This window comes from Oncorhynchus tshawytscha, linkage group LG28 (assembly GCF_018296145.1).
Source record: "Oncorhynchus tshawytscha isolate Ot180627B linkage group LG28, Otsh_v2.0, whole genome shotgun sequence".
In the NCBI taxonomy this organism is placed as follows: Eukaryota; Metazoa; Chordata; class Actinopteri; order Salmoniformes; family Salmonidae; genus Oncorhynchus; species Oncorhynchus tshawytscha.
In genome coordinates, this window is record NC_056456.1 from 12,031,366 (window position 1) to 12,055,931 (window position 24,566).

General features: G+C 43.1%; 1 protein-coding gene and 1 long non-coding RNA gene across 3 annotated transcripts; both read left to right on the forward strand.

Moving 5' to 3' along the window:
* The first annotated feature begins 208 nt into the window (after positions 1–208).
* On the forward strand, positions 209–2,334 carry LOC112226728. The gene is made up of 3 exons (XR_002949778.2): positions 209–1,511; positions 1,622–1,723; positions 1,861–2,334. It is a non-coding gene; the product is annotated as an uncharacterized LOC112226728 (long non-coding RNA).
* A 6,979-nt stretch (positions 2,335–9,313) lies between these two features.
* LOC112226729 (vang-like protein 2) lies at positions 9,314–24,220 on the forward strand. Of its 2 annotated transcripts, none has more exons than XM_024391241.2 (8): positions 9,314–10,017; positions 20,168–20,561; positions 20,818–20,941; positions 21,200–21,807; positions 21,897–22,030; positions 22,202–22,337; positions 22,620–22,866; positions 23,349–24,220. In XM_024391241.2, the coding sequence occupies exons 2-8, from the start codon at positions 20,491–20,493 to the stop codon at positions 23,607–23,609; spliced, it is 1,581 nt and encodes a 526-aa protein (XP_024247009.1). In that variant the 5' UTR covers positions 9,314–10,017; positions 20,168–20,490; the 3' UTR covers positions 23,610–24,220. The 2 variants fall into 2 exon arrangements, with proteins under 2 accessions (XP_024247009.1, XP_024247010.1); XM_024391242.2 differs by having other exon boundaries at positions 20,332–20,561.
* Positions 24,221–24,566: the final 346 nt, after the last annotated feature.

Here is a 24,566-nt window from a genome sequence, read left to right on the forward strand (position 1 = left end):
AAAACTGGGAAGGACTGGAAACCAGGATCAAGAAACAGGAAGGCGCAGGTGAACAAATGCTGGTAGGTTTCACAAACAAAACTAACTGGCAACAGACAAACAGAACACAGGTATTAATACACAGGGTTAATGGGGAAGATGGGCGACACCTGCAGGGGGGGTGGAGACAATCACAAAGACAGGTGAAACAGATCAGGATGTGACAGATACATTACAGAATTACACAGAGTAATGACTATCATCAATAGGCTAAAACAACATGGTAACATGTTTTCAAATTATGAACCGATTCACTGTCCTTTTAACCAAATCAAGCAAAAAATTCACACTCAACCTGAATTAACATTTCTTTGCACTTTGCTAGTTTAAAAAAAAGAGAAGAAAACAGCCAGATTCTGAAAGGTTTTTGGGTTTCCGGACTTCACTGCCGAGAGAATGCAAAGAATTACTGTCCAAAAATGAAAGAAGAAGAAGGATGTTTTTGACAGTGCCTAATGCTTCAGAAGACTGGAAATAGTATACTATTTCTTTACATAACAAAATATTGTTAAATAGGAATAAATAATTTAAATAATTTACGCTTTTTTAGATTGAAATTGGTAGCGCTACTGTAACGTTACTTATTTACTTACATCAGCCTGCCTAGTCAGAAAGCTAGCCAGACAGTTTTATTTAGCTAATGTTCGCTAGCTAACTGTTATTGTAGCTTTCTGTTTGTGTGTAGTTTGCACTTCAATGATATCCCTAGAGGAGATTTGATTTAATCTTTCCAACCAGGCGAAGTACTATGAAGGCAGCACTGATCTCGACAAGAGGTGCAACATTTGTAGGGGGCAGAAATGCACTATTCGGGGTAACGCTAAGCAGTTAACTTCTATTACATAACTGCAAGGATTTAGCTATGAACAACCATTTTACATCTAGCTAGGTCATCTACAAGTTGCTAGCTATACATTTAGTTATAGGCCATGCTGACTGAGATGCATGTTGGCCATTTCGGAGTGAATGATTGCCAAAATCAACCCACACTTCTAGTGGTGTGGGATTGTCAAGGATGTGGCCAGCTGAGCAAGTGAAATAACGTTTTGTTTATCAATCACATTCTATTATATCTGAAATTATGATGATTTTAATTAATGTCATATGAGAGAGAATACATTTTAAAATTTGTCACCTTGAGCTTAAAAGTCAGTACCTGTCCAGCCTGACAGAAGTTTAAGAGGGTGAAGACTGGCAGGAGTTTTGCCCTGATAAGTTGTTTTGTAATGGTTGCTTTATTTGACCACAGCAGAGTTCAATATTATAGAATGTGTGTCATTATCCTTACAAATATGAAAATCAGCATACTGACTGACACAGATACGGGTAAGAATGAAGTAATCTTCTCTATAACACTTTAAATGTTAGGGGTGGACCTCATCGGACCCTTCATGAAATCCAGGAATGGCAACAGCTGGTGTCTGACGAGGACCGATTACTTTATGAAGTGAGTGGAGGCAATACTCATTAAGGTCAGTAAAGGAAGAGAACATGCTTTAACTCTAAATTCCCTTTTGTAACCCATTTAAAAAGTGTGCTTGGAACCAACTATTGATTTTCCTTTTGCATGATGCCCATCAAGGACAAGACTGGCGAGGCCACCTTCAAGACGATGGACATCTTCAACACCCACGATTCTCCTGAGGTCATCTTGAGTGACTGAGGTCATGAACTCTGGAACCAGGTACGGATATTATAGATTATATTCTGTCACCAATAGTTAAAATGTGTATTAAATTAATGCATTTTCCAAGGTACATAATCAGACATTTCAACATCTTCCATTGTCAATATATTGCCCTGTCCTACCCCCTCCTCCAGGTTTGGATGAACAGACCAACCAGACCCTCAAGACTGCCATGGGCAAGTTCCTTGACGTTTACCAGGAATGGTGAGAGGACAACCGGAAGGTAATTCTCTTTGCACACAACAGCAGCATCCAGGCCTCCAGAGTACTCACCCTATCGACTGCTGTATGGATGGGAGCTGCAGCTGTTTACTGAGGTTGTCATGACTTCCACCGAGGTCGGTCCCTCTCCTTGTTCGGGCAGAGTTCGGCAGTCGACGTCACCGGTCTTCTAGCCATCGCCGATCCACCTTTCATTTTCCATTTGTTTTGTCTTGTTTTCCCGCACACCTGGTTTGCATTCCCTAAATACTCGTCTGGCATATAACCCTCTGTTTCCCCCCATGTCTGTGTGTGGAATTGTTATATGTAAATGTATGTGTATGTCACGCCCTGGCCATAGAGAGGCTTTTAATTCTCTATTTTGGTTAGGCCAGGGTGTGACTAGGGTGGGCATTCTATGTTTTTCTATGTTTTTGTATGTCGTTGTTTTTGGCTGGGTATGGTTCTCAATCAGGGACAGCTGTCTGTCGTTGTCTCTGATTGAGAACCATACTTAGGTAGCTCTTGTTTTCTGTTTTGTGTATTGCAACTTGCAGAACTGTTCAGTTGTTGTTTTTGTTCAAGTGTTCGTATTTATTAAACACATTATGAATACTTACCACGCTGCACCTTGGTCCTCTTTTCCTTCTCCCGACGACACTCGTTACAGTGTACTCCATGCTGGTTTGCGCCGGGTTATTGTAAATAAATATGGTAACACATATTGCGTGGGGAAAAGTCAAATGATTCTAGTCAGGCTATTGTTTGTCAAATCCAGATTAAATATAGGCCTTCAGGTGTATCAGATCTGTAGGTGAAAGTGGGCTAAATCAATGACAGATATAGCTGACATGTTCAGGCTTGATCATGATCTGTGATCAAAACAGGCTGGGGTGTTTTCGGTTCCGTTTAGGCTAAGGTTAAGCGTAAGAACTCAACTGCACTGAAATTAATAGCCTGATTCAATGCAATTCTGAATAAATGTATCTGTTAAACTGTTTGGTCTATGGATAGACCCACACCGCTTCTATCTTGTTAGGCTATGTCTACAGCAAAAGACCATCACTAATATTCTAAATTGCAGAGCATTTAATAAAACATCCATATTTTCCTGTGATAGTGACACTTGCTTTTAATTTAAAAGTGAATGTTTTCATAAACCTATAGGCCCACCAAGAACCCATGTTGAGGCTGAGCAAGACCTTCAATAGGCTAGAAGATTATGTAGAAATAATCGTGGAGTTAATCATTTCTATAGCCTAGATCGCTTTATATAATCTGGACTGTAGTTTTTTTCTAAGGCTGGGGTAGTATAACAAGGGGTAGTATATGCTTTTTGCCCGTCTCTATAGCAAGGCTTAGGCCTTTTTCCTCACATACCCCCTCAATTCAAGCCCTGCTTTTAACCATAAGACGTCTCCACAATGTATAGCTTAAGGATTGCATGGTGAGTGATTGTGTCTGTTACACCGGTAAATTTGTGGTAAACTTGAAACTCTTGGGAAAAAACATAGTCAAATCATGACATCAGTGATTTTCAGGTCAGAAAGATGCCAACGTTTCTGAATTGGAATGCCGAGTTGGATGATAGTTCAAAACTATTTTTCCCAGTCAGTTCTTTTTTTCCCGAGTTCCCAGTTATCTTGAACGTACTGAAGTCAGAAGGCAGAGATTGGCAATAAAAAAAATTGTGCAAAAGCATATACATGTAGACATTATGTAGACGTTTGTAAGGCCTTCATGGTGAGATACTTAATAATAAACTAAACAGACACTTAAACTTACACGTGACACGTAAGTGTCGCGTGTACACGACGTCAAAGCATGATGTAGATGTCATGTAAATCAAATAAAATTTGATTGGTCACATACACATGGTTAGCAGATGTTATTGCGAGTGTAGCGAAATGCTTGTGCTTCTAGTTCCAACAGTGCAGCAATATCTAACATGTTATCTAACAATTCCACAACTTCCTAATACACACAAATGTAAGTAAAGGAATGGAATAAGAATATATACATATAAATATATGGATGAGCAATAACAGAGCGGCATAGGCAAGATGCAATAGATGGTATAAAATACAATAGATACATATGAGATTACAAATGCAAGATATGTAAACATTGTTAAAGTGGCATTATTAAAGTGACTTGTGATCCATTTATTAAAGTGGCCAATGATTTCAAGTCTGTATGTAGGCAGCAGCCTTTCTGTGTTAGTGATGGCTGTTAAACAGTCTGATGGCCATGAGATAGAAGCTGGTTTTAGGTCTCTCGGTCCAAGCTTTGATGCACCTGTACTGACGTCGCCTTCTGGATGGTAGCGGGGTGAACAGGCAGTGGCTCGGGTGGTTGTTGTCTTTGAAGACCTTTTTGGTCTTCCTGTGACATCGGGTGCTGTAGGTGTCCTGGAGGGCAGGTAGTTTTCCCCTGGTGATGCATAGTGCAGACCTCACCATCTTCTGAAGAGCCTTGCGGTTGTGGGCGGTGCAGTATCAGGCAGTTAAACAGACTGACAGGATGCTCTCAATTGTGCATCTGTAAAAGTTTGTGAGGATTTTAGGTGACAAGCCAAATTTCTTCAACCTCCTGTGGTTGAAGAGGCGCCGTTGCACCTTCTTCACCACACTGTCTGTGTGGGTGGACCATTTCAGTTTGTCTGTGATGTGTACACCGAGGAACATAAAACTTTCCACCTTCTCCACTGCTGTCTCGTTGATGTGGATAGTGGGGTGCTCCCTCTGCTGTTACCTGAAATCCATGATCATCTCTTTTGTTGACGTTGAGTGAGAGGTTGTTTTCCTGACACCACACTCTGAGTACCCTCACCCCCTCCCTGTAGGCTGTCTCGTCATTGATGGTAATCAAGCCTACTACTGTTGTATCGTCTGCAAACTTGATGATTGAGTTGGAGTTGTGCATGACCACGCAGTCATGGGTGAACAGGGAGTACAGGAGGGGGATGATCACACAGCCTTGTGGAGCCCCAGTGTTGAGGATCAGCGAAGTGGAGATGTTGTTTCCCACCTTCACCACCAGGGGCGGCCCATCTGGAAGTCCAGGACCCAATTACACAGAGCGGGGTTGTGACCCAGGGCCTCAAGCTTAATGATGAGCTTGGGCGGTACTATGGTGTTAAATGCTGAGCTATAGTCAATGAACAACATTCTTGCATAGGTATTCCTCTTGTCCAGATGGGATAGGTCTTGCTCAGCCTCAACATGGGTTCTTGGTGGGCCTATAGGTTTATGAAAACATTCACTTTTAAATTAAAAGCAAGTGTCACTATCACAGGAAAATATGGATGTTTTATTAAATGCTCTGCAATTTAGAATATTAGTGATGGTCTTTTACTTATCTCAGTTCACTGGTCACGATGGCAACACCCACCCGTAGCACGCGCTCCAGCAGGTGTATCTCACTGATCATCCCTAAAGCCAACACCTCATTTGGCCGCCTTTCGTTCCAGTTCTCTGCTGCCTGTGACTGGAACGAATTGCAAAAATCGCTGAAGTTGGAGACTTTTATCTCCCTCACCAACTTCAAACATCTGCTATCTGAGGAGCTAACCGATCGCTGCAGCTGTAGATAGTCTATCGGTAAATAGCCCACCCATTTTTACCTACCTCATCCCCATACTGTTTTTATTTATGTACTTTTCTGCTCTTTTGCACACCAATATCTCTACCTGTACATGACCATCTGATCATTTATCACTCCAGTGTTAATCTGCAAAATTGTAATTATTCGCCTACCTCCTCATGCCTTTTGCACACAATGTATATAGACTCTCTTTTTTTTCTACTGTGTTATTGACTTGTTAATTGTTTACTCCATGTGTAACTCTGTGTTGTCTGTTCACACTGCTATGCTTTATCTTGGCGAGGTCGCAGTTGCAAATGAGAACTTGTTCTCAACTAGCCTACCTGGTTAAATAAAGGTGAAATGAAAATACATTTAAAAAAGGTCAGTGTGCAGTGTGATGGCGATTGCATCGTCTGTGAACCTATTTGGACGGTAAGCAAATTGAAGTGGGTCTAGGGTGACAGGTAACATGGAGGTGATATGATCCTTGACTAGCCTCTCAAAGCACTTCATGATGACAGAAGTTAGTGCTACGGGGCGATAGTCATTTAGTTCAGTTACCTTTGTTTTCTTGGGTACAGGAACAATGGTGGCTATCTTGAAGCATGTGGGGACAGCAAACTGGGATAGGGAGAGATTGAATATGTCCGTAAACACATGCCGTCTGGGCCGGCAGCCTTGTGAGGGTTAACACGTTTGAATGTCTTACTCACGTCGGCCACAGAGATGGAGAGCCCACAGTCCTTGGTAGCGGGCCTCGTTGGTGGCTCTGTATTATCCTCAAAGCAGGCAAAGAAGGTGTTTAATTTGTCTGGAAGCAAGAGGTCGGTGTCCGTAAAGTGGCTGGTTTTGCTTTTGTAGTCCATGATTGTCTGTAGACCCTGCCACATATGTCTCGTGTCTAAGCCGTTGAATTGCGACCACTTTGTCCCTATACTGACATTTCGCTTGTTTGATTCCCTTGAGGAGGGAATAACTACACTGTTTGTATTCGGCCATATTCCCAGTCAACTTTCCATGCGGTGGTTCGCGCTTTCAGTTTTGTGCGAATTCCGCTATCTATCTATGGTTTCTGGTTAGGGTAGGATTTAATAGTCACAGTAGGTACAACATCTCCTATGCATTTCCTTATAAACTCACTTACCGAATCAGCATATACGTCAATATTATTCTCTGAGGCTGCCCGGAATATGTCCCAGTCCGCGTGATCAAAACAATCTTGAAGCGTGGATTCCGATTGGTCAGACCAGTGTTGAATAGTCCTTAGCACGGGTACATCCTGTTTGAGTTTCTGCCTATAGGAAGTGAGGAGCAAAATGGATTTGCCAAAGGAGGGCAGGAGAGGGCCTTATATGCATCACAGAAGTTGGAGTAGCGATTATCCAGTGTTTTTCCAGGGCGAGTGCTACAGTCAATGTGCAGATAGAATTTAGGTAGCCTGGTTCTCAAATTTGCTTTGTTATAATCCCCAGCTACAATAAATGCAGCCTCAGGATATATGGTATCCAGTTTGCATAAAATCCAGTGAAGTTCTTTGAGGGCCGTCGTGGTATCGGCTTGAGGAGGGATATACATTGCTGTGACAATAACCGAGGAGAATTCCCTTGGGAGATAATACAGTCGGCATTTGATTGTGAGGAATTCTAGGTCAGGTGAACAAAAGGACTTGACTTCCTGTATGTTTTTACAATTACACCATGAGTATTTAATCAGGAAACATACTCCCCAGGCCCTCTTCTTCCCAGAGAGATGTTTATTCCTGCCGGCGCGACGCACAAAGATTCCAAGTGGCTGTACCGACTCCGACAGCATATCCAGAGAGAGACACATTTCCGTGAAGCAGAATATGTTACAATCCCTGATGTCTCTCTGGAAAGCAACCCTTGCCCTTATTTGGTCTATCTTATTATCTAGAGACTGGACATTAGCGAGTAATATACTCGGAAGTGGTGGGTGGTGTGTGCGCCTCCGAAGTCTGACCAGAAGATCACTCCATCTACCTGTAAACGTTTTTAAGGCATTCGTGGTGAGATCTTTCATTAAAAAACTACAAGCAAACTGACACTGTGTACGTGTCGGCAGTTTGACATCTTAGAAAAAAGTTGTCTCCATTGACAGTCCATGTTTATTCATGACGGTATCTATTGGCGTTAGGTGACTTGGTGAGAGGTATCAGTAGCTTCAGTGGCTGAATTCTGGTCTGAATCACTCCCCATAGGTGTGTGTGCATTGAGAGCACTTGTTGAGAGAGTGCTGCAGCAGAGGCAGCTGAGTCATGGAGACAGAGCAGCACACGAGCATGTCTTGACAACTTTTTACAAGTTGTAGGTAAGCTATTTAGATTGGTCATTTTGTAGACACCCCTTTTCCACAAAACATATTAACACACTAGAACTGATATAATGGTAACAAAGCAATGGAAAACGACTTTAGGTGCAATAGGGCTCTTTAGATAAATTCGCTCAGAGGTGGTTTAAAGTAAACTGCATTCTAATGTTGACTTTTCTTATTGATAATATTAAGCGAAGGATTTTACTCATGCTCAGATCTAGGGTCTGGAGCGCTGAGCAAGTGGAAGTTATGGAACTCACTCACGTGCGTGTTTTATGAGGAAAAAGTCCACAATGAAAAGTACATTAAATGTGGAGAATGATAGGCTACATTGCATCTGTTGGCCATCAAGTAGGCTTTTAATTTCTATGCCATTACAGGCTACTGTAGCCTACCATTTGATACAATAAATATAATGAAATGATGAGATCACTGGAGTCATTGCAAATCAATTTGTGCAACTTGTGTAGCCTACTTGGAGCTGGCAAATGGAATAGCCTGTAAATAGCCTATAACTCAGTTTGTTGTTGTAGCCTTGTGTTATTATGCAATTATTAATGGCCATTTTTAGTTAATTAAATTGGGAGTTATCAATTGTGATCATGGTCACCGCTCTATCTCAAATGTATCATTCTCCACATTTAATGTCAGTTTCATTGTGGACTTCGGCATGTTGGCCTATCAGGGCCTATAAGGCTACCTGCAACTAGCTCAGCAAACCATGGCAAAGTTGAATTGCAATTATAAACTCTGATTCTTGTCAGTAGCCTATGCCTATTGAAATAACAAGTCAATCTCACAAATAGTCAATTCATAACAAGTAGTCTTAAACATCTGGCACATAATAACAGGCACAATTGCCAGCAAATAGCCCAACATTTGTTTTTTGAAGTTCGTCCAAGTGTTTCTTACACAGAGATTTTGGGATCCCCTGTCCAATTTTCATCACTCAAACTCTCCTGTCAGATTTATCTATAGTTATGCATATGAGCAAACATGATTTATTTAAGTAATAAGGCATGAGGGGGTGTGGTATATGGCCAATATACCATGGCTAAGGGATGTTCTTATGCACGACGCAATGCGGACTGCCTGGATACAGCCCTTAGCCGTGGTATATTGGCCATATACCACACCCCCTGAGGTTACAATTATAATCTGGGAGGTTTGAGCCCTGGATGTTGATTGGTTGAAAGCCATGGTATATCAGACATATACCACGGGAATGACAAAAACGAACTTTTTACAATTCTAATTACATTGGTAACCAGTTTATAATAGCAATAAGGCACCTCAGGTGTTTGTGGTATATGGCCAATATACCACGGTTAAGGGCTATGAACAGCCCTTAGCTGTGGTATATTGGCCTTATACCACACCTCCTCGGGCCTTATTGCTTAATCATAGCAGGCAAAACAAGTTACATCGACTTCCATTGATGGGAAATTATCTGGAGAGTTTAAGGGCGATTTGTCTTTTCTCTTGTGACAAATTCTTAAACTCGCGAGAATTATTATTTTGTTGGAAAACATGTTAAAAATGACATCGATATTACTTCTTAATTCGCTGAATAACGTTACGGCAAAGGGGTTTAAATGTGGCAACTCATCTCTTGCTGCGATGTTTTGGGGAGAGTTTCCAGGCATTCTGGGCGGGTTTTCAGAAGACATTTTAGTACAATTGTAGCTTGACCTGGCAACCCTGTCTACCAGTCAGTCGTGGGGGAAAAGAGGAAAGTGAAAATACCTGAATGTATATTTGGGGATAAGTAGCCATACGCTGTTTTTGGGGCGGGGGTCGAAAGCGTCTTTTTCTGTGTGGATATATATAGTGAACATGTTTGTAAATAATTCACCATTGAAGTAAAGGGGGAATACAATATATATTGCTAGGGTGAGGTTTCATGGTTCCGAAACAAAAGTCGGTAAGAGACTATATTCTCACTCGGGTTTCATTCCAGACCGAAACTGCAGGGAAGTTTAGAGAGGACCCCTGGCGTGATCGGGCCTATTGTTATTTTCACCCAGGCCACGTAGCTACGTGGTTCGAAGAGTTGAATCCTGAGTCCCAACAATTTGGGAGAAATTAGCCAACCCTCATCCCGACGACATGGGAACGACACGCTGAGAGGACACGTGTGGCTTCAAGCTCTGTGAGAAATTTCGCCGAAGGTTGGTGTTCAATTCAATGTGCATGATCCATTCGTCCAGGGCTTCCCCTTTCGAAAATAAATGGGGGAAAAGATTCGCAGACGGAAAACGGATCATCCATTTGTGCTCGATAGTGACCGGAGAGTCTCGCCCTATTGTTTGCTAACCCTCATATAATGGAGGATACATTTATGCTTAGGTCGGATAAAATGGGCATTTATAACTTGTATATATCGTAGTTGAATCTTCGATAAACGTGTTTTGTGTTTGCTAGGTTATTGCTCATTTAGTAAGAGGTTATTGTTTCATTCAGGCTTTTGTGGATACACTTAATTTAAATCCCTGTTCCAAACCGACCGTTAATGAAATGAGGCATGACACTATTTGTTACGAATATAGTTAGCTACAGTGGATCTGATTCAGCTGGTGGCTAAATTACGTGTTTGTAACCTTGTTGCACTTGCAACACTGTAACAACGTAGCAAGATATTAACAAGGACTGTAGATATGCATGTTAGAAATGTGTGATCTTGTCTAGAGACTAAAGTGAAACAGTATGTCTACAGTAGGCTACTACAGTAGCCCCAATTATGGCGAATGTTAAGCTTTCACTTCGTAAACTACACAATTACTGAGTTTTGAATGTTTTAGGTTAAACGTTAAGTTAGGCCTATGAAATCAAAATGGTCCTAAACGACCAACTTTGCCACAGCAATCTGCCTACAATATTAATCTTAATTTGCTTATTTTATGCCTATTTTTCTCATGTAATTAGCTTTTGCTAGGGCTAATGTAGAGTTCCCAGTGCAAATGCTTTTGTCCCAGCTGCCCGTGGCTCTCAAAATAAACAGGCCCATTAGATTAGAGGCATAGTTGTATTTATTAGATTTTTTATTTAACTAGGCAAGTCAGTTAAGAACAAATTATTATTTACAATGATGGCCTACCAAAAGGCAAAAGGCCTCCTGCGGGGATGAGGGCTGAGATTAAAAATAAATTAAATAAAAATATAGGACAAAATGCACATTGCGACCAAACACAACACTACATGAAGAGAGACCTAAGATGACAACATAGCATGGCATCAACACGGCAGCAGCACAAAACAGGGTACAAACATTGTTGGGCACATCACGACAAAAGAGACAAGTGGTGATTGAGGCAAGACTTTGGACAGTGGTAACCTCAAATCCATGCTTGGATATGGTCACAGAAAAATGTATTGGCAAGTGAACGGTAAACTGTCTTGCCCCTCTGGTAACAATGTTGTAACAAGCCTGCTTTGTCCAGTCCACAGACTGTATGTTGATTTGGCCACACCCCATCTTTTACATTGTACACACACCTGCTCCACTTCATAGGAGCACTGGGCACAAAGGTTGAGAGTGCAGTTGTCTGTTTTTCGCTGGATTTTCTGTTGTCACTGCAGTTAGCAGTAGGTGGGTGGGGGTGGTGTGTGTGGCCCCCTCATACTCACTAACTCTCTACCACTGTACTGGGCTGTGCATGTTTATGTTCACAGTGGCAGTCTTTTGGCTTCATATTACTCATACATGAAGTTACATACCGCGTTGCCACAATCAGTTGTTTGGACTTTTCCACTCCCTCAAACAGCTGGTGAAAGTTTGGATTTCATGAAATGTAGAAAACATTGATTTGTCCAATGGCTTTAAATGGTATTTCTGTGTGGGCATGTAGTTAGAGGTGTATCACCTCATCTGTTTATATTTACAAAGCTCCATTAACCCATTAAGATTTGGAAGAGAGGAAGGAGATGTTGTCATTATATTATGCTAGTAATTGTAGAGCCATGTGAAGAGAGAGAGATGTGTATTCAGAAAAGGTAAAGGCATCTGTGATGCTCACTGTGGGGCAACGAGGCGTGCATGATAGTTTATGCACTGTCAGGCAAGCCCTGCCTTTGGCATTGCCTTATCTGACTGGGTCATTATCTCAAATCCCTGACAACAGGGCCAGATTAGACTTCTAAAAGTGACTGAGGTTGATTTGGATATATCATTTGACTTTCATTTGAGGTAGCTACTCAAGGGGTCCGAGTGGGTAATGGGCTTGCTTGTGTATGAATTTTCTACAAGCACTGGCAGATGAATCTGATAGATGCCAGCATACTTGGCAGATGTTTGCATATTTTCCCTATCTACACTATATGGATTAGATTTGCCAGAAGATACTGGCCCTACCATTACGCTTGTTTACAGTGAGCTACACTGGGGTTGGTTACCACCCATTCATGGTTACCACCCATTTACTATGGTGCCATCTATGTTTGTTTAGATTGATATGGTGGTATGGCTAGGTCTTATATACAGCCGTGGCCAAAAGTTTTGAGAATGACACAAATATTAATTTTCACAAAGTCTGCTGCCTCAGTTTGTATGATGGCAATTTGCATATACTCCAGCATGTTATGAAGAGTGATCAGATGAATTGCATTTAATTGCAAAGTCCCTCTTTTCCATGCAAATGAACTGAATCCCCCCAAAACATTTCCACTGCATTTCAGCCCTGCCACAAAAGGACCAGCTGACATCATGTCAGTGATTCTCTCATTAACACAGGTGTGAGTGTTGACGAGGACAAGGCTGGAGATCGCTCTGTCATGCTGATTGAGTTCGAATAACAGACTGGAAGCTTCAAAAGGAGAGTGGTGCTTGGAATCATTGTTCTTCCTCTGCCAACCATGGTTACCTGCAAGGAATCACATGCCATCATTGCTTTGCACAAAAAGGGCTTCACAGGCAAGGATATTGCTGCCAGTAAGATTGCACCTAAATCAACCATTTATCGGATCATCAAGAACTTCAAGGAGAGTGGTTCAATTGTTGTGAAAGAGACTTCAGGGCGCCCAAGAAAGTCCAGAAAGCGCCAGGACCGTCTCCTAAAGTTGATTCAGCTGCGGGATCGGGGCACCACCAGTACAGAGCTTGTTCAGGAATGGCAGCAGGCAGGTGTGAGTGCTTCTGCATGCACAGTGAGGCAAAGACTTTTGGAGGATGGCCTGGTGTCAAGAAGGGCAGCAAAGAAGCCACTTCTCTCCAGGAAAAACATCAGGGACAGACTGATATTCTGCAAAATGTACAAGGATTGGACTGCTGAGGACTGGGGTAAAGTAATTTTCTCTGATGAATCCCCTTTCTGATTGTTTGGGGCATCTGGAAAAAACTTGTCCGGAGAAGACAAGTTGAGCGCTACCATCAGTCCTGTGTCATGCCAACAGTAAAGCATCCTGAGACCATTCATGTGTGGGTTTGCTTCTCAGCCAAGGGAGTGGGCTCACTCACAATTTTGTCTAAGAACACAGCCATGAATAAAGAATGGTACCAACACATCCTCCGAGAGCAACTTCTCCCAACCATCCAGGAACAGTTTGGTGACGAACAATGTCTTTTCCAGCATGATGGAGCACCTTGACATAAGGCAAAAGTGATAACTAAGTGGCTCGGGGAACAAAATATCGATATTTTGGGTCCATGGCCGCGAAACTCCCCAGACCTTAATCCCGTTGAGAACTTGTGGTCAAACAAAACCCCACAAATTCTGACAAACTCCAAGCATTGATTATGCAAGAATGGGCTGCCATCAGTCAGGATGTGCAAATATTGACTATTTGCATCAACTTCATGTAATTGTCAATAAAAGCCTTTGACACTTATGAAATGCTTGTAATTATACTTCGATATTCCATAGTAACATCTGACAAAAATATCTAAAGACACTGAAGCAGCAAACTTTTGTGGAAATTAATTTGGCCACAACTGTACACACTAGAGGTCAAACGATTAATCGGAATGGCCAATTAATTAGGGCCCGATTTCAAGTTTTCATAACAATTGGAAATCGGTAATTTTGGGCACTGATTTGGCCCCAATTTTTTTTTTACACCTTTATTTAATCTTTATTTAACTAGGCATGTCAGTTAAGGACACATTCTTATTTTCAATGACGGCCTAGGAATGGTGGGTTAACTGCCTCGTTCAGGGGCAGAACGACAGATTTTCACCTTGTCAGCTCAGGGGATTCAATCTTGCAACCTTACAGTTAACTAGTCCAACGCTCTAACCACCTGCCTCTCATTGCACTCCACGAGGAGCCTGCCTGTTACGCAAATGTAGTAAGAAGCCAAGGTAAGTTGCTAGCTAGCATTAAACTTATCTTAGAAATAACAATCAATCAATCATAATCACTAGTTAACTACACATGGTTGATGATATTACTAGTTTATCTAGCGTGTCCTGCGTTGCATATAATCGATGTGGTGCGTATCGTTGCTCCAATGTGTACCTAACCATGAACATCAATGCCTTTCTTAAAATCAATACACAGAAGTATATATTTTGTCACTTCTCTTGCATTCATTGTACGCAGAGTCAGTGTATATGCAACAGTTTGGGCCGCATAATTTGCCAGAATTTTACGTAATTATGACATAACATTGAAGGTTGTGCAATGTAACAGGAATATTTAGACTAATGGATGCCACCCCTTAGATAAAATACGGAACGGTTCCGTATTTCACTGAAAGAATAAACGTCTTGTTTTCGAGATTATAGTTTCTGGATTTGACCATATTAATGACCTAAGGCTCGTATTTCTGTGTGTTATTATGTTATAACTAAGTCTATGATTTGATAGAGCAGTCTGACTGAGCGGTGGTAGGCAGCAGCAGGATCATAAGCATTCATTCAAACAGCACTTTCGTGCCTTTTGCCAGCAGTTCTTCATTGTGCGTCAAGCATTGCGCTGTTTATGACTCCCGAGATTAGGCTTGTGTAACCGATGTGAAATGGCTAGCTAGTTACTGGGGTGCACGCTAATAGCGTTTCAAACATCACTCGCTCTGAGACTTGGAGTAGTTGTTCCCCTTGCTTTGCATGGGTAACGCTGCTTTGAGGGTGGCTGTTGTCGTTGTGTTCCTGGTTTGAGCCTAGGGAGGAGTGAGGAGAGGGACGGGAGCTATACTGTTACACTGGCAATACTAAAGTGCCTATAAGAACATCCAATAGTCAAAGGTTAATGAAATACAAATGGTATAGAGAGAAATAGTCCTATAATTCCTATAATAACTACAACCTAAAACTTCTTACCTGGGAATATTGAAGACATGTTAAAAGGAACCACCAGCTTTCATATGTTCTGAGCAAGGAACTTAAACGTTAGCTTTCTTACATGGCACATATTGCACTTTTACTTTCTTCTCCAACACTTTGTTTTTGCATTATTTAAACAATTGAACATCTTTCATTATTTATTTGAGGCTAAATTGATTTTATTGATGTATTATATTAAGTTAAAATAAGTGTTCATTCAGTATTGCTGTAATTGTCATTAGTACAAATACATTTTAAAAATCGGCGTTGAAAAATCATAATCGGTCAACCTCTAGTACACACACTACCGTTCAAAAGTTCGGGGTCACTTAGAAATGTCCATGAAACCATACATGAAATGAGTTGCAAAATGAATAGGAAATATAGTCAAGACGTTGACAAAGTTATAAATAATGATTTTTAATTGAAATAATGATTGTGTCCTTCAAACTTTGCTTTTGTCAAAGAATCCTCCATTTGCAGCAATTACAGCCTTGCAGACCTTTGGCATTCTAGTCATTCCATGCTTCCTGAAGAACCTCTCACATTTTGGTTGGCTTGATGGGCACTTCTTACGTACCATACGGTCAAGTTGCACCCACAACAGCTCAATAGGGTTGAGATCCGGTGACTGTGCTGGCCACTCCATTATAGACAGAATACCAGCTGACTGCTTCTTCCCTAAATAGTTCTTGCATAGTTTGGAGCTGTGCTTTGGCTCATTGTCCTGTTGTAGGAGGAAATTGATTCCAATTATGTGCCATCCACAGGGTACAGCAGGGCTTGCAAAATGGAGTGATAGCCTTCCTTCTTCAAGATCCCTTTTACCCTGTACAAATCTCCCACTTTACCACCACCAAAGCACCCCCAGACCGTCACATTGCCTCCACCATGCTTGACAGATGGCGTCAAGCACTTCTCCAGCATCTTTTCATTTTTTTGCATCTCACGAATGTTCTTCTTTTTAATCAGAACACCTCAAACTTAGATTTGTCCATATCACTTTTTTTCCAATCTTCCTCTGTCCAATGTTTATGTTATTTTGCCCATCTTAGTCTTTTCTTTTTATTGGCCAGTATGAGATATGGCTTTTTCTTTGCAACTCTGCCTTGAAGGCCAGCATCCTAGAGTCGCCTCTTCATTGTTGATGTTGAGACCGGTGTTTTGCGAGTACCATTTAATGAAGCTGCCAGTTGAGGACTCTCAGAACAAGAATAGACTGACGAGTTTCAGAAGAAAGTGCTTTGTTTCTGGCAATTTTGAACCTGTAATCGAACCCACAAATGCTGATGCTCCAGAAACTCAACTAGTCTAAAGAAGGCCAGTTGTATTGCTTCTTTAATCAGAACAACAGTTTTCAGCTGTGCTAACATAATTGCAAAAGGGTTTTTCTAATTATTAATTAGCCTTTTAAAATGATAAACTTGGATTATCTAACACAACGTGCCATTGGGACACACATTGAAAAATAATAGTGAAGACATCAAAACTCTGAAATAACACGTATGGAATCATGTAGTAACCAAAAAAGTGTTTAACAAATCAACAATTTTCATTTTTGAGATCCTTCAAAGTAGCCACCCTTGGCCTTGATGACAGTTTTGCACACTCTTGGCATTCTCTCAACCAGCTTCATGAGGTAGTCACCTGGAATGCAGGTGTGCCTTGTTTAAAGTTAATTTGTGGAATTTCTTTCCTTAATGAGTTTTGAGACAATTAGTTATGTTGTGACAAGGTAGGGGTGGTATACAGAAGATAGCCCTATTTGGTAACAGACCAAATCCATATTATGACAAGAACAGCACAAATAAGCAAAGATAAATGACAGTCCATCATTACTTTAAAACATGGTCAGTCAATCCAGAAAATGCCAAGAACTTTGAACGTTTCTTCAAGTGCAGTCGCAAAAACCATCAAGCGCTTTGATAACTGGCTCTCATGAGGACCTCCACAAGAAAGGAAGACTCAAAGTTCATTAGAGTTACCAGGCTAAGAAATTGCAGCCTAAATAAGTGCTACACAGTGTTCAAGTAACAGACACATCTTAACATCAGCTGTTCAGAGGAGACTGCGTAAGTCAGGCCTTCATGGTCGACTCGCTGCAATGAAACCACTACTCAAGGACACCAATAAGAAGAAGTCTTGCTTGGGCCAAGAAACACGAGCAATGGACATTAGACTGGTGGAAATCTGTCCTTTGGTCTGATTAGTCCAAATTTTTGATTTTTGGTTCCAACCACCATGTCTTTGTGAGATGTAGGTGAACGGATGATATCCGCATGTGTGGTTCCCACCGTGGAACATGGAGGTGTGATGTATGGGCGTGCTTTGCTGGTGATTTTATTTAGAATTCAAGGCACACTTAATTAACCAGCATGCTTACCACAGCATTCTGCAGCGATGCGCCATCCCATCTGGTTTGCGCTTAGTGGGACTATCATTTGTTTTTCAACAGGACAATGACCCAACACACCTCCAGGCTGTGTAAGTGCTATTTGATCAAGCGGGAGAGCGATGGAGTGCTGCATCAGATAACCTGGCCCCCACAATCACCCAACTTCAACCCAATTGAGATGGTTTGGCATGAGTTGGACCGCGGGGGGAAGGAAAAGCAGCCAACAAGTGCTCAGCATATGTGGGAACTCCTTCAAGACTGTGGAAAAGCATTCCAGGTGACTACCTCGTGAAGCTGGTTGAAGAGAAAGCCCAGAGGCAATTTTTAAACAAGGGATAATCTACTTGAGAACCATTTTGAATTAAAGTAAAACTTTTGTGTAAGTGAAGCTTTTCAAGGTTTAGTGCTTTTATATTTGCTTTTATATTTAATCTCAGCCCACCCAGTTCATATTCTTTGGCATACATGGACACCTTTTTATTTTTAAGTCTTGGATTTCTAATCCTCTGTTATTTGATCTGCTTTTAATAGCTAGCATTTCGATGGCTATAGCGAATTGATATGGTGACAGTGGGCACCCTATGTTTACCTCCTCGTGACGGTTCAAAACTCTCAGAAGTAGCCACTATTTACTATTTTACATCTGGGATTACTATACATTACTTGTACCCATTGAATAAGAGACTCACTGAAATGGAAAAAAATCCAGGCATTTATATATATATATACAAAATCCAGTCTTACTTTATCAAAGGCCTTTTAAAAATTGCTATAAATACCAGGCCTGGCCTCTTTAGAAGTTTCATGTTGTTCTGTTATTTCTTGTAGTTGTCATATATTATCTCCAATGTATCGTCCATGTAGAAAAAAACTGATCAGGATGAACATTGCCTGGTAAAACCTTTTTTAATTTTGAGTGCTATGTATTACGCTAGTGTTTTGCATCACAACATTGAAGAGGTCTCCAGTTTTTTATTTGATTTTTTTTCTCCCCCCGATGGGCTAGTTCTTTGTATTTGACATCTGGGATCTTGTTTTAATAATAGTGAAATCAGACCTTCCTGCTGGTTAGGTCTTTATGATGTCATGATGTGGCTAAGTGAGGACGGCGTGAGTGCGGCATCACCATGGTCGCCGAGTTCATTGACCGGATCACATGACATATAGGGTTAAAATAAGAAAAGGGAACTCTGTCTCTCCAGCAGACCAAACGTTGATGGATCAGGTGTTCATCATATCGCTAGTATCACAGACAGCCTGTGGGGGATTTGTTTTTTGGGAGCTCAAGCCCAGAGCATGGGAATACAAACAAGCCACAATGAGCATGTGGGTTCCCTCTGTTTTGCATTATGTATCAGACAATGGTTTTGAAATGCAGGCAGAGTAGACTATACATTTTTGCCCCTGCTTGCGCCATATGCACCACACCCTCCCAGGGCTGCACAGCATGTGATGGGAGCTGAAGTTCAGCAAATGCTCTGGGGCCCTTAGGTTTCCATTGGAGGGTACAAAGGCTATGAATTTTTATAGCATAAACAGTGGGGCATTTCCCAAGACGAGGCTCAAGTTAACTTGTGCATGCAAACAGATACACACAGTTGAGAATAGACTGGCAGTTTAATGGAGTAAGTTGTTAAACGTAATGCCCTGCATGCATAGCCATGACTGACTATTGCCCCATATGTGATAAAATCAAACTGTCCAATTAACATGGTGAGCCAATACAGTTTCTCGGGGTAGGAGAGGGTGGTGTAAGGTCCGTTTCCATGGAAACTGTCAACCTCCAATTCCCTCCATCTGAGCACCCTATTTTCACCAGCAGCGGAGAGGCCCTGTTACCCAGGAGGCAAGGGAGACCAAGAGGGAATGTGAGATAGGGAAAGAGAGGGCGAGGGCAAACAAGTTTGTGAAAACACAGTAACCCAATATGACTCCATTGTATCAGATCTGTAAGCTTTCCTGGACCTCGGCATCACTGCAGACTTGTTGTCTGTAGAACTACTTGAGGGCCAAACCCTGCCTGAGTTCTAAAAGCTTGTATTCAACCCGAGAGCTAACATGTCTTCAGTTGCGCAGACGGTCAGGGTCAAATACCCACAAACACTTTCAGGCTATGCTTAAACCCTACACCCCAAACCCCCAGTACCCTATTCTGCCACCTCTGGTCTCTTGACCCACCCACCCCTAAGGGAGGGCAGCGCCCACTCAGCCCAGTCAAAGCTCCTCTTTGTCCTGGCACCAGCTTCCCTCTGAACTTATGACACTTTGTCTTTTGTGTGAATTTATGTATTTTTTGCTAATATTTTATGCACATGCTGCTATTTCCCTGTTTTGCCTCATTGTCAGGTCGCTCCCCTAAAATAGGTTATTAACCTCAATTGGTCTTACCTGATCTTACCTGATTAAATAAAGGTAATAAAAAAATCCCACAGAACAAGCCCCCACCCCACCCCCACTACTTTGAGGAAAAATGTACTGACTATGACCGAGACATGTGGTTGTCCCACCTAGCTATTTTAAGATGAATGCACTAACTGTAAGTTGCTCTGAATAAGAGCATCAGCTAAATGACAAAAAATGAAATGTAAAATGAAATTGGGTTGGATTTAAACACCAGATTTGGGATATGAGTTTGTTTTTGTCACTAATTACCTTCTCTTTATTTCAGGGCCTGTCCACTTCAACCCGCCCCCCCCATCCTACTCATAAGATTATCTTTTCACACCCCCTGTCTAGTCTGTCTCCTCTTCTTCCTACCCTCCTTTTTCTAGTCCATTGTTTCCCTGATTCCATCTGTCTGGTGGGCTCTTCTCCCTGTCCTCTGGCCTCCAGGATAGATTCTCTCAGGAGTAAGGTTGAGCTGCTGAAGCTGCCTCTGGCCTTGCCCACCAAGTCCATCTCCGAGCTCAAGAGCCAGCTGGGCAGAGTCTAGGAACGAGGCACGGGGGCGGGGGGAGAGGGGCCTGTCAACCCTGTCCACCGACCCGAGACATGGACAACGAGTCACAGTACTCGGGCTACTCCTACAAGTCGTCCCACTCTCGCAGTTCCCGCAAGCACAGGTACCAGAGGGTCAGTCAGTTAACAAAAAACGCACAAGCGAGCAAGTACATTTGAAACTGTCGTTCCACAAATGTTTTAGTGAAACACTAGGCTCAAACGCATTTGTAATACGCTCACACATCGATCCATTAGTCAATGGGCACATTGATGAGCAAGCACACACAAAACACATGTACCCCCAGGCTTCGGTTACGCAATGACAGAGGCTTAACACGCTGGACATAACTGTGTGGCTGTCCCGTTTCTTTTATCCAGGGATCGGCGGGATAGACATCGCTCCAAGAGCAGAGACGGCAGCAGCCGTGGGGACAAGTCTGTCACCATCCAGGCCCCCGGGGAGTCGCTATTAGACGCAGAGTCGACCCGGGGCGATGACCGGGTTAGAATCACAACCGTCTCCTCTTCAACCCCTCTACATCTCCGTATTTATTTCTCTCATAATAGGGACATTGGTTTTTCCTGACCTTGTGACTGAACCAGGATCAGGTTATGCGGTCAGAAAAACGTCAGGTCCCGTTAATAATCTTTCCTACCCGTCCAAATCACAACCTCTCTATCTTTTTATATCGCTATAAAGCCCCCCCTCCAATCTCTCCTCCGCGTTTACCTGATGTCCTGTCTCTGTCCCTGTCTGCAGGATGACAACTGGGGCGAGACCACCACCGTGGTCACAGGCACATCAGAACACAGCGTGTCCAACGAGGACCTGACGCGCGTCTCCAAGGAGCTGGAGGAATCGTCCCCCCTGGAATGCAAGCGCTTCCTGGGGCCCGTGCTGGGCGGCTGCCTGGGCCTGTTCGCTCTGTTCACCCCCCTGGCCTTCCTTGTCCTCCCCCAGCTGCTGTGGCGTGAGGCCCTGGAGCCCTGCGGCACGCCCTGCGAGGGTCTCTACGTCTCCCTGGCCTTCAAGCTCCTGGTGCTCCTCATCTCCTCCTGGGCGCTGTTCCTGCACCCGCCGCGCGCCACCCTGCCTCGCTTCTTCGTCTTCCGCTGCCTGCTCATGGTGCTGGTGTTCCTGTTCGTGGCGTCCTATTGGCTGTTCTACGGCGTGCGCGTGCTGGAGCCCCGGGAGAGGGACTACAGAGGCATCGTGGAGTATGCTGCATCACTGGTGGACGCGCTGCTCTTCATCCAGTACCTGGCCCTGGTGCTGCTGGAGGTCAGACACCTGCAGCCTGCCTTCTGCCTCAAGGTGGTGCGCACCACCGACGGGGCTAGTCGCTTCTACAACGTCGGCCACCTCAGGTCAGTGTGTTACGTGTTTGTCTGTGTGTGTGCACTGTGCTGTTCACGTAGCCTCATTGCGATGTTGATAGTATGCTTGTGTGTTCCAGTATCCAGAGGGCAGCAGTGTGGGTGCTGGATCAGTACTACAGGGACTTCCCAGTCTACAACCCTGCCCTGCTCAACCTGCCCAAGTCCATCCTCTCCAAGAAGATGTCTGGATTCAAAGTCTACTCACTGGACGGTAAACAGCATTCTACAACCCCCCCCTCCCCCCATCTATCTCTCTACCTTACAGTATCTTTCCATTCAGCTGTCCATCAATCCACCCATCTAGTCATTTGTCCACCCACTCATCCATCTATACTCCCTCCCTCCTATTAATCCATCCACTGGCTGATGTATTGATCTACAGAGAACAGCACCAATAACTCCACCAGTCAGTCCCGGGCCATGATCGCTGCTGCGGCCCGCAGGAGAGACAACTCCCACAACGAGTACTACTACGAGGAGGCCGAGATGGACCGCAGGTGCCGCAAGCGCAAGGCCAGGTAAGACCGACAACATCCTGTCCCCCTATACATGTCTAATATGCTTTTTAAAGTGATTAGGGAAAGAAGAACCCAGTTAATGTCCCTGTTCTGTTTGTCTCCAGTGAGTCTTGTTGCTATGTACGTTGCTGGGGGATAACCAGTCCCTTTCATAGTGTATTTCAGGCACAGTTATGATGACTGATGCCACTGACCATTGAGTTCTCCTGTATCACAGTGCTGTTGCTGATGGTAATAATAACACTAACACTGATCATATTGATTTATTGTGGCGTTGTCCAGGTTGGTAGTGGCGGTGGAAGAGGCCTTCACCCACATCAAGCGTCTCCAGGATGATGACCCCGCAGTCTCGTCCCACAAACACCCCCGTGAGGTGATGGACCCCCGGGAGGCGGCTCAGGCCATCTTCGCCCCCATGGCGCGGGCCATGCAGAAGTACCTGAGGACCACGCGCCAGCAGCCCTATCACAGCATGGAGAGCATCCTCACACACCTGCAGTTCTGTATCACCCACAACATGACCCCCAAGGTGAGTAGAATTGATCATGTTCTCTTGGAGTCTATAATATGTCATGCTAAAATAGAAGAGTTACATTGTGTGACTCTGGGTAAAATATTAGAACGGCTTTTGGGATAAATAGTAGGGCCGGGACGATACCAGTGTTATTTTTTTCCCATGACAAAATTTAAAACGCGAAACAGTTTGGTTTTAAAAACCTGCTATATGTAAAATATTGTCTGCCACAGCTTGGAAAATAAATACATGTGACTGGATGACCGCATAATTGTATTTGTTTTCAAACAAAGAAGTCAAATCTGCTTTCCTTGCCACAATACTCAAGTGCATTGCTATACTGGTATCCTCCCAGCCCTAATAAATAGCATGCATTTGATCAGATCTAGAATTCAAATTCTAACTTGTACACAACTAATCATCTTCTCTGTACCTATTCACATGTCTTCCTCATTCAGGTTGATTTTGAAAGGCTGTATTTTATTTTGTCTGTCCAGGCATTCCTGGAGCGTTACGTGAGCCCAGGCCCTACCATGCAGTACCAGCGTGAGAATGGCAGGGGGCGCCAGTGGACTCTAGTGAGCGAGGAGCCGGTAACCTCTGCCCTGCGTCAGGGTCTGGTCTTCTCTCTGCGCCGCCTCGACTTCTCCCTTGTCGTCACGGTGCAGCCCCTCCCCTTCCTGCGTATCGGTGAGGAGTTTATCGACCCCAAGAGCCACAAGTTTGTGATGAGGCTGCAGTCGGAGACCTCGGTGTGAAGGGGGGGTCAGTGGAGGCCCCTGATCCTACTGGGATACGCAGGGTTCTAGATCATCATGTACTCTACTATTGAACCATTGTCATGGATGTTAACAGAATGGGATGAAGCTATGATCTTCCAAAGACAGAAAATGGATGCCGTGACCATGTTTTATGACACTGTAAAATTCCGTTACGGTGTTTCTTGTCTGTAGGCCAACTGTCTCCATCAGTTTGCAAAGGAACTACATTCCTGAGCTTGTAACTGAGACTCTGTGTGTTGTAGAGTCTTATTCCATGTATATGTGGCTCTCATTTAATTTTACACTGGCCTTTTTTTACACAAAAGTTATCATGATTTGGTAACATTGAATGAGTAAATCATTCCTGCCTTTTGGGACAGCATTCTTACAATGTTTCTCAGACTGACTTTCCTGAATAACCTGTTGTTCCATGAAGCTGTTTTGAATGGACTTGCCTTGTCTCTATCCTGTGTCCACTGTCCTCCACTCATCTCACTCTGACCAGGGACATGTGATTGTATCCTCACTGCAAGTCGTCTGCTGTCATAGCAAATCACCAGATTGTGCCACATTTGTAAAACATTAAAACAAGCACAGTAACAGCCTTACCCATGTGTGAACTACGAAATGCTGGCCGGTGATCTCTGGCAAAGAACCACTTCTCTGACCACTAAACCTCTCGGTTCGAACCCAGATGTACTGTAACTGGCAGCTTAATGTTGCTACTTAGACAACAGTTTGGTGCAGTTAATCTTCTGAGCCACAATATGACTGCCAATCATTTCTATTCAAGCAGTTAGAACTCTAATACCGTACATTTCTGTGAGAACAACCAATGAAAGTTCACAACTGGTTTGACATAATTGATGATCAATGACATAATTGACATCAATGCTAAAGATTGTCATTCCAGTTTGTTTTTTTATGCATGCTAGAATTCTGGGTTTAAATACA

Bases quoted from the DNA above. Each gene is read 5' to 3' on its own strand.
- LOC112226729 (XM_024391241.2), top strand. From the start codon at position 20,491: ATGGACAACGAGTCACAGTACTCGGGCTACTCCTACAAGTCGTCCCAC. The intron at 21,808-21,896 runs GTCAGTGTGTTA...TGTGTGTTCCAG, and splicing joins TACAACGTCGGCCACCTCAG to TATCCAGAGGGCAGCAGTGT. The intron at 22,867-23,348 runs GTGAGTAGAATT...TTGTCTGTCCAG, and splicing joins CCCACAACATGACCCCCAAG to GCATTCCTGGAGCGTTACGT.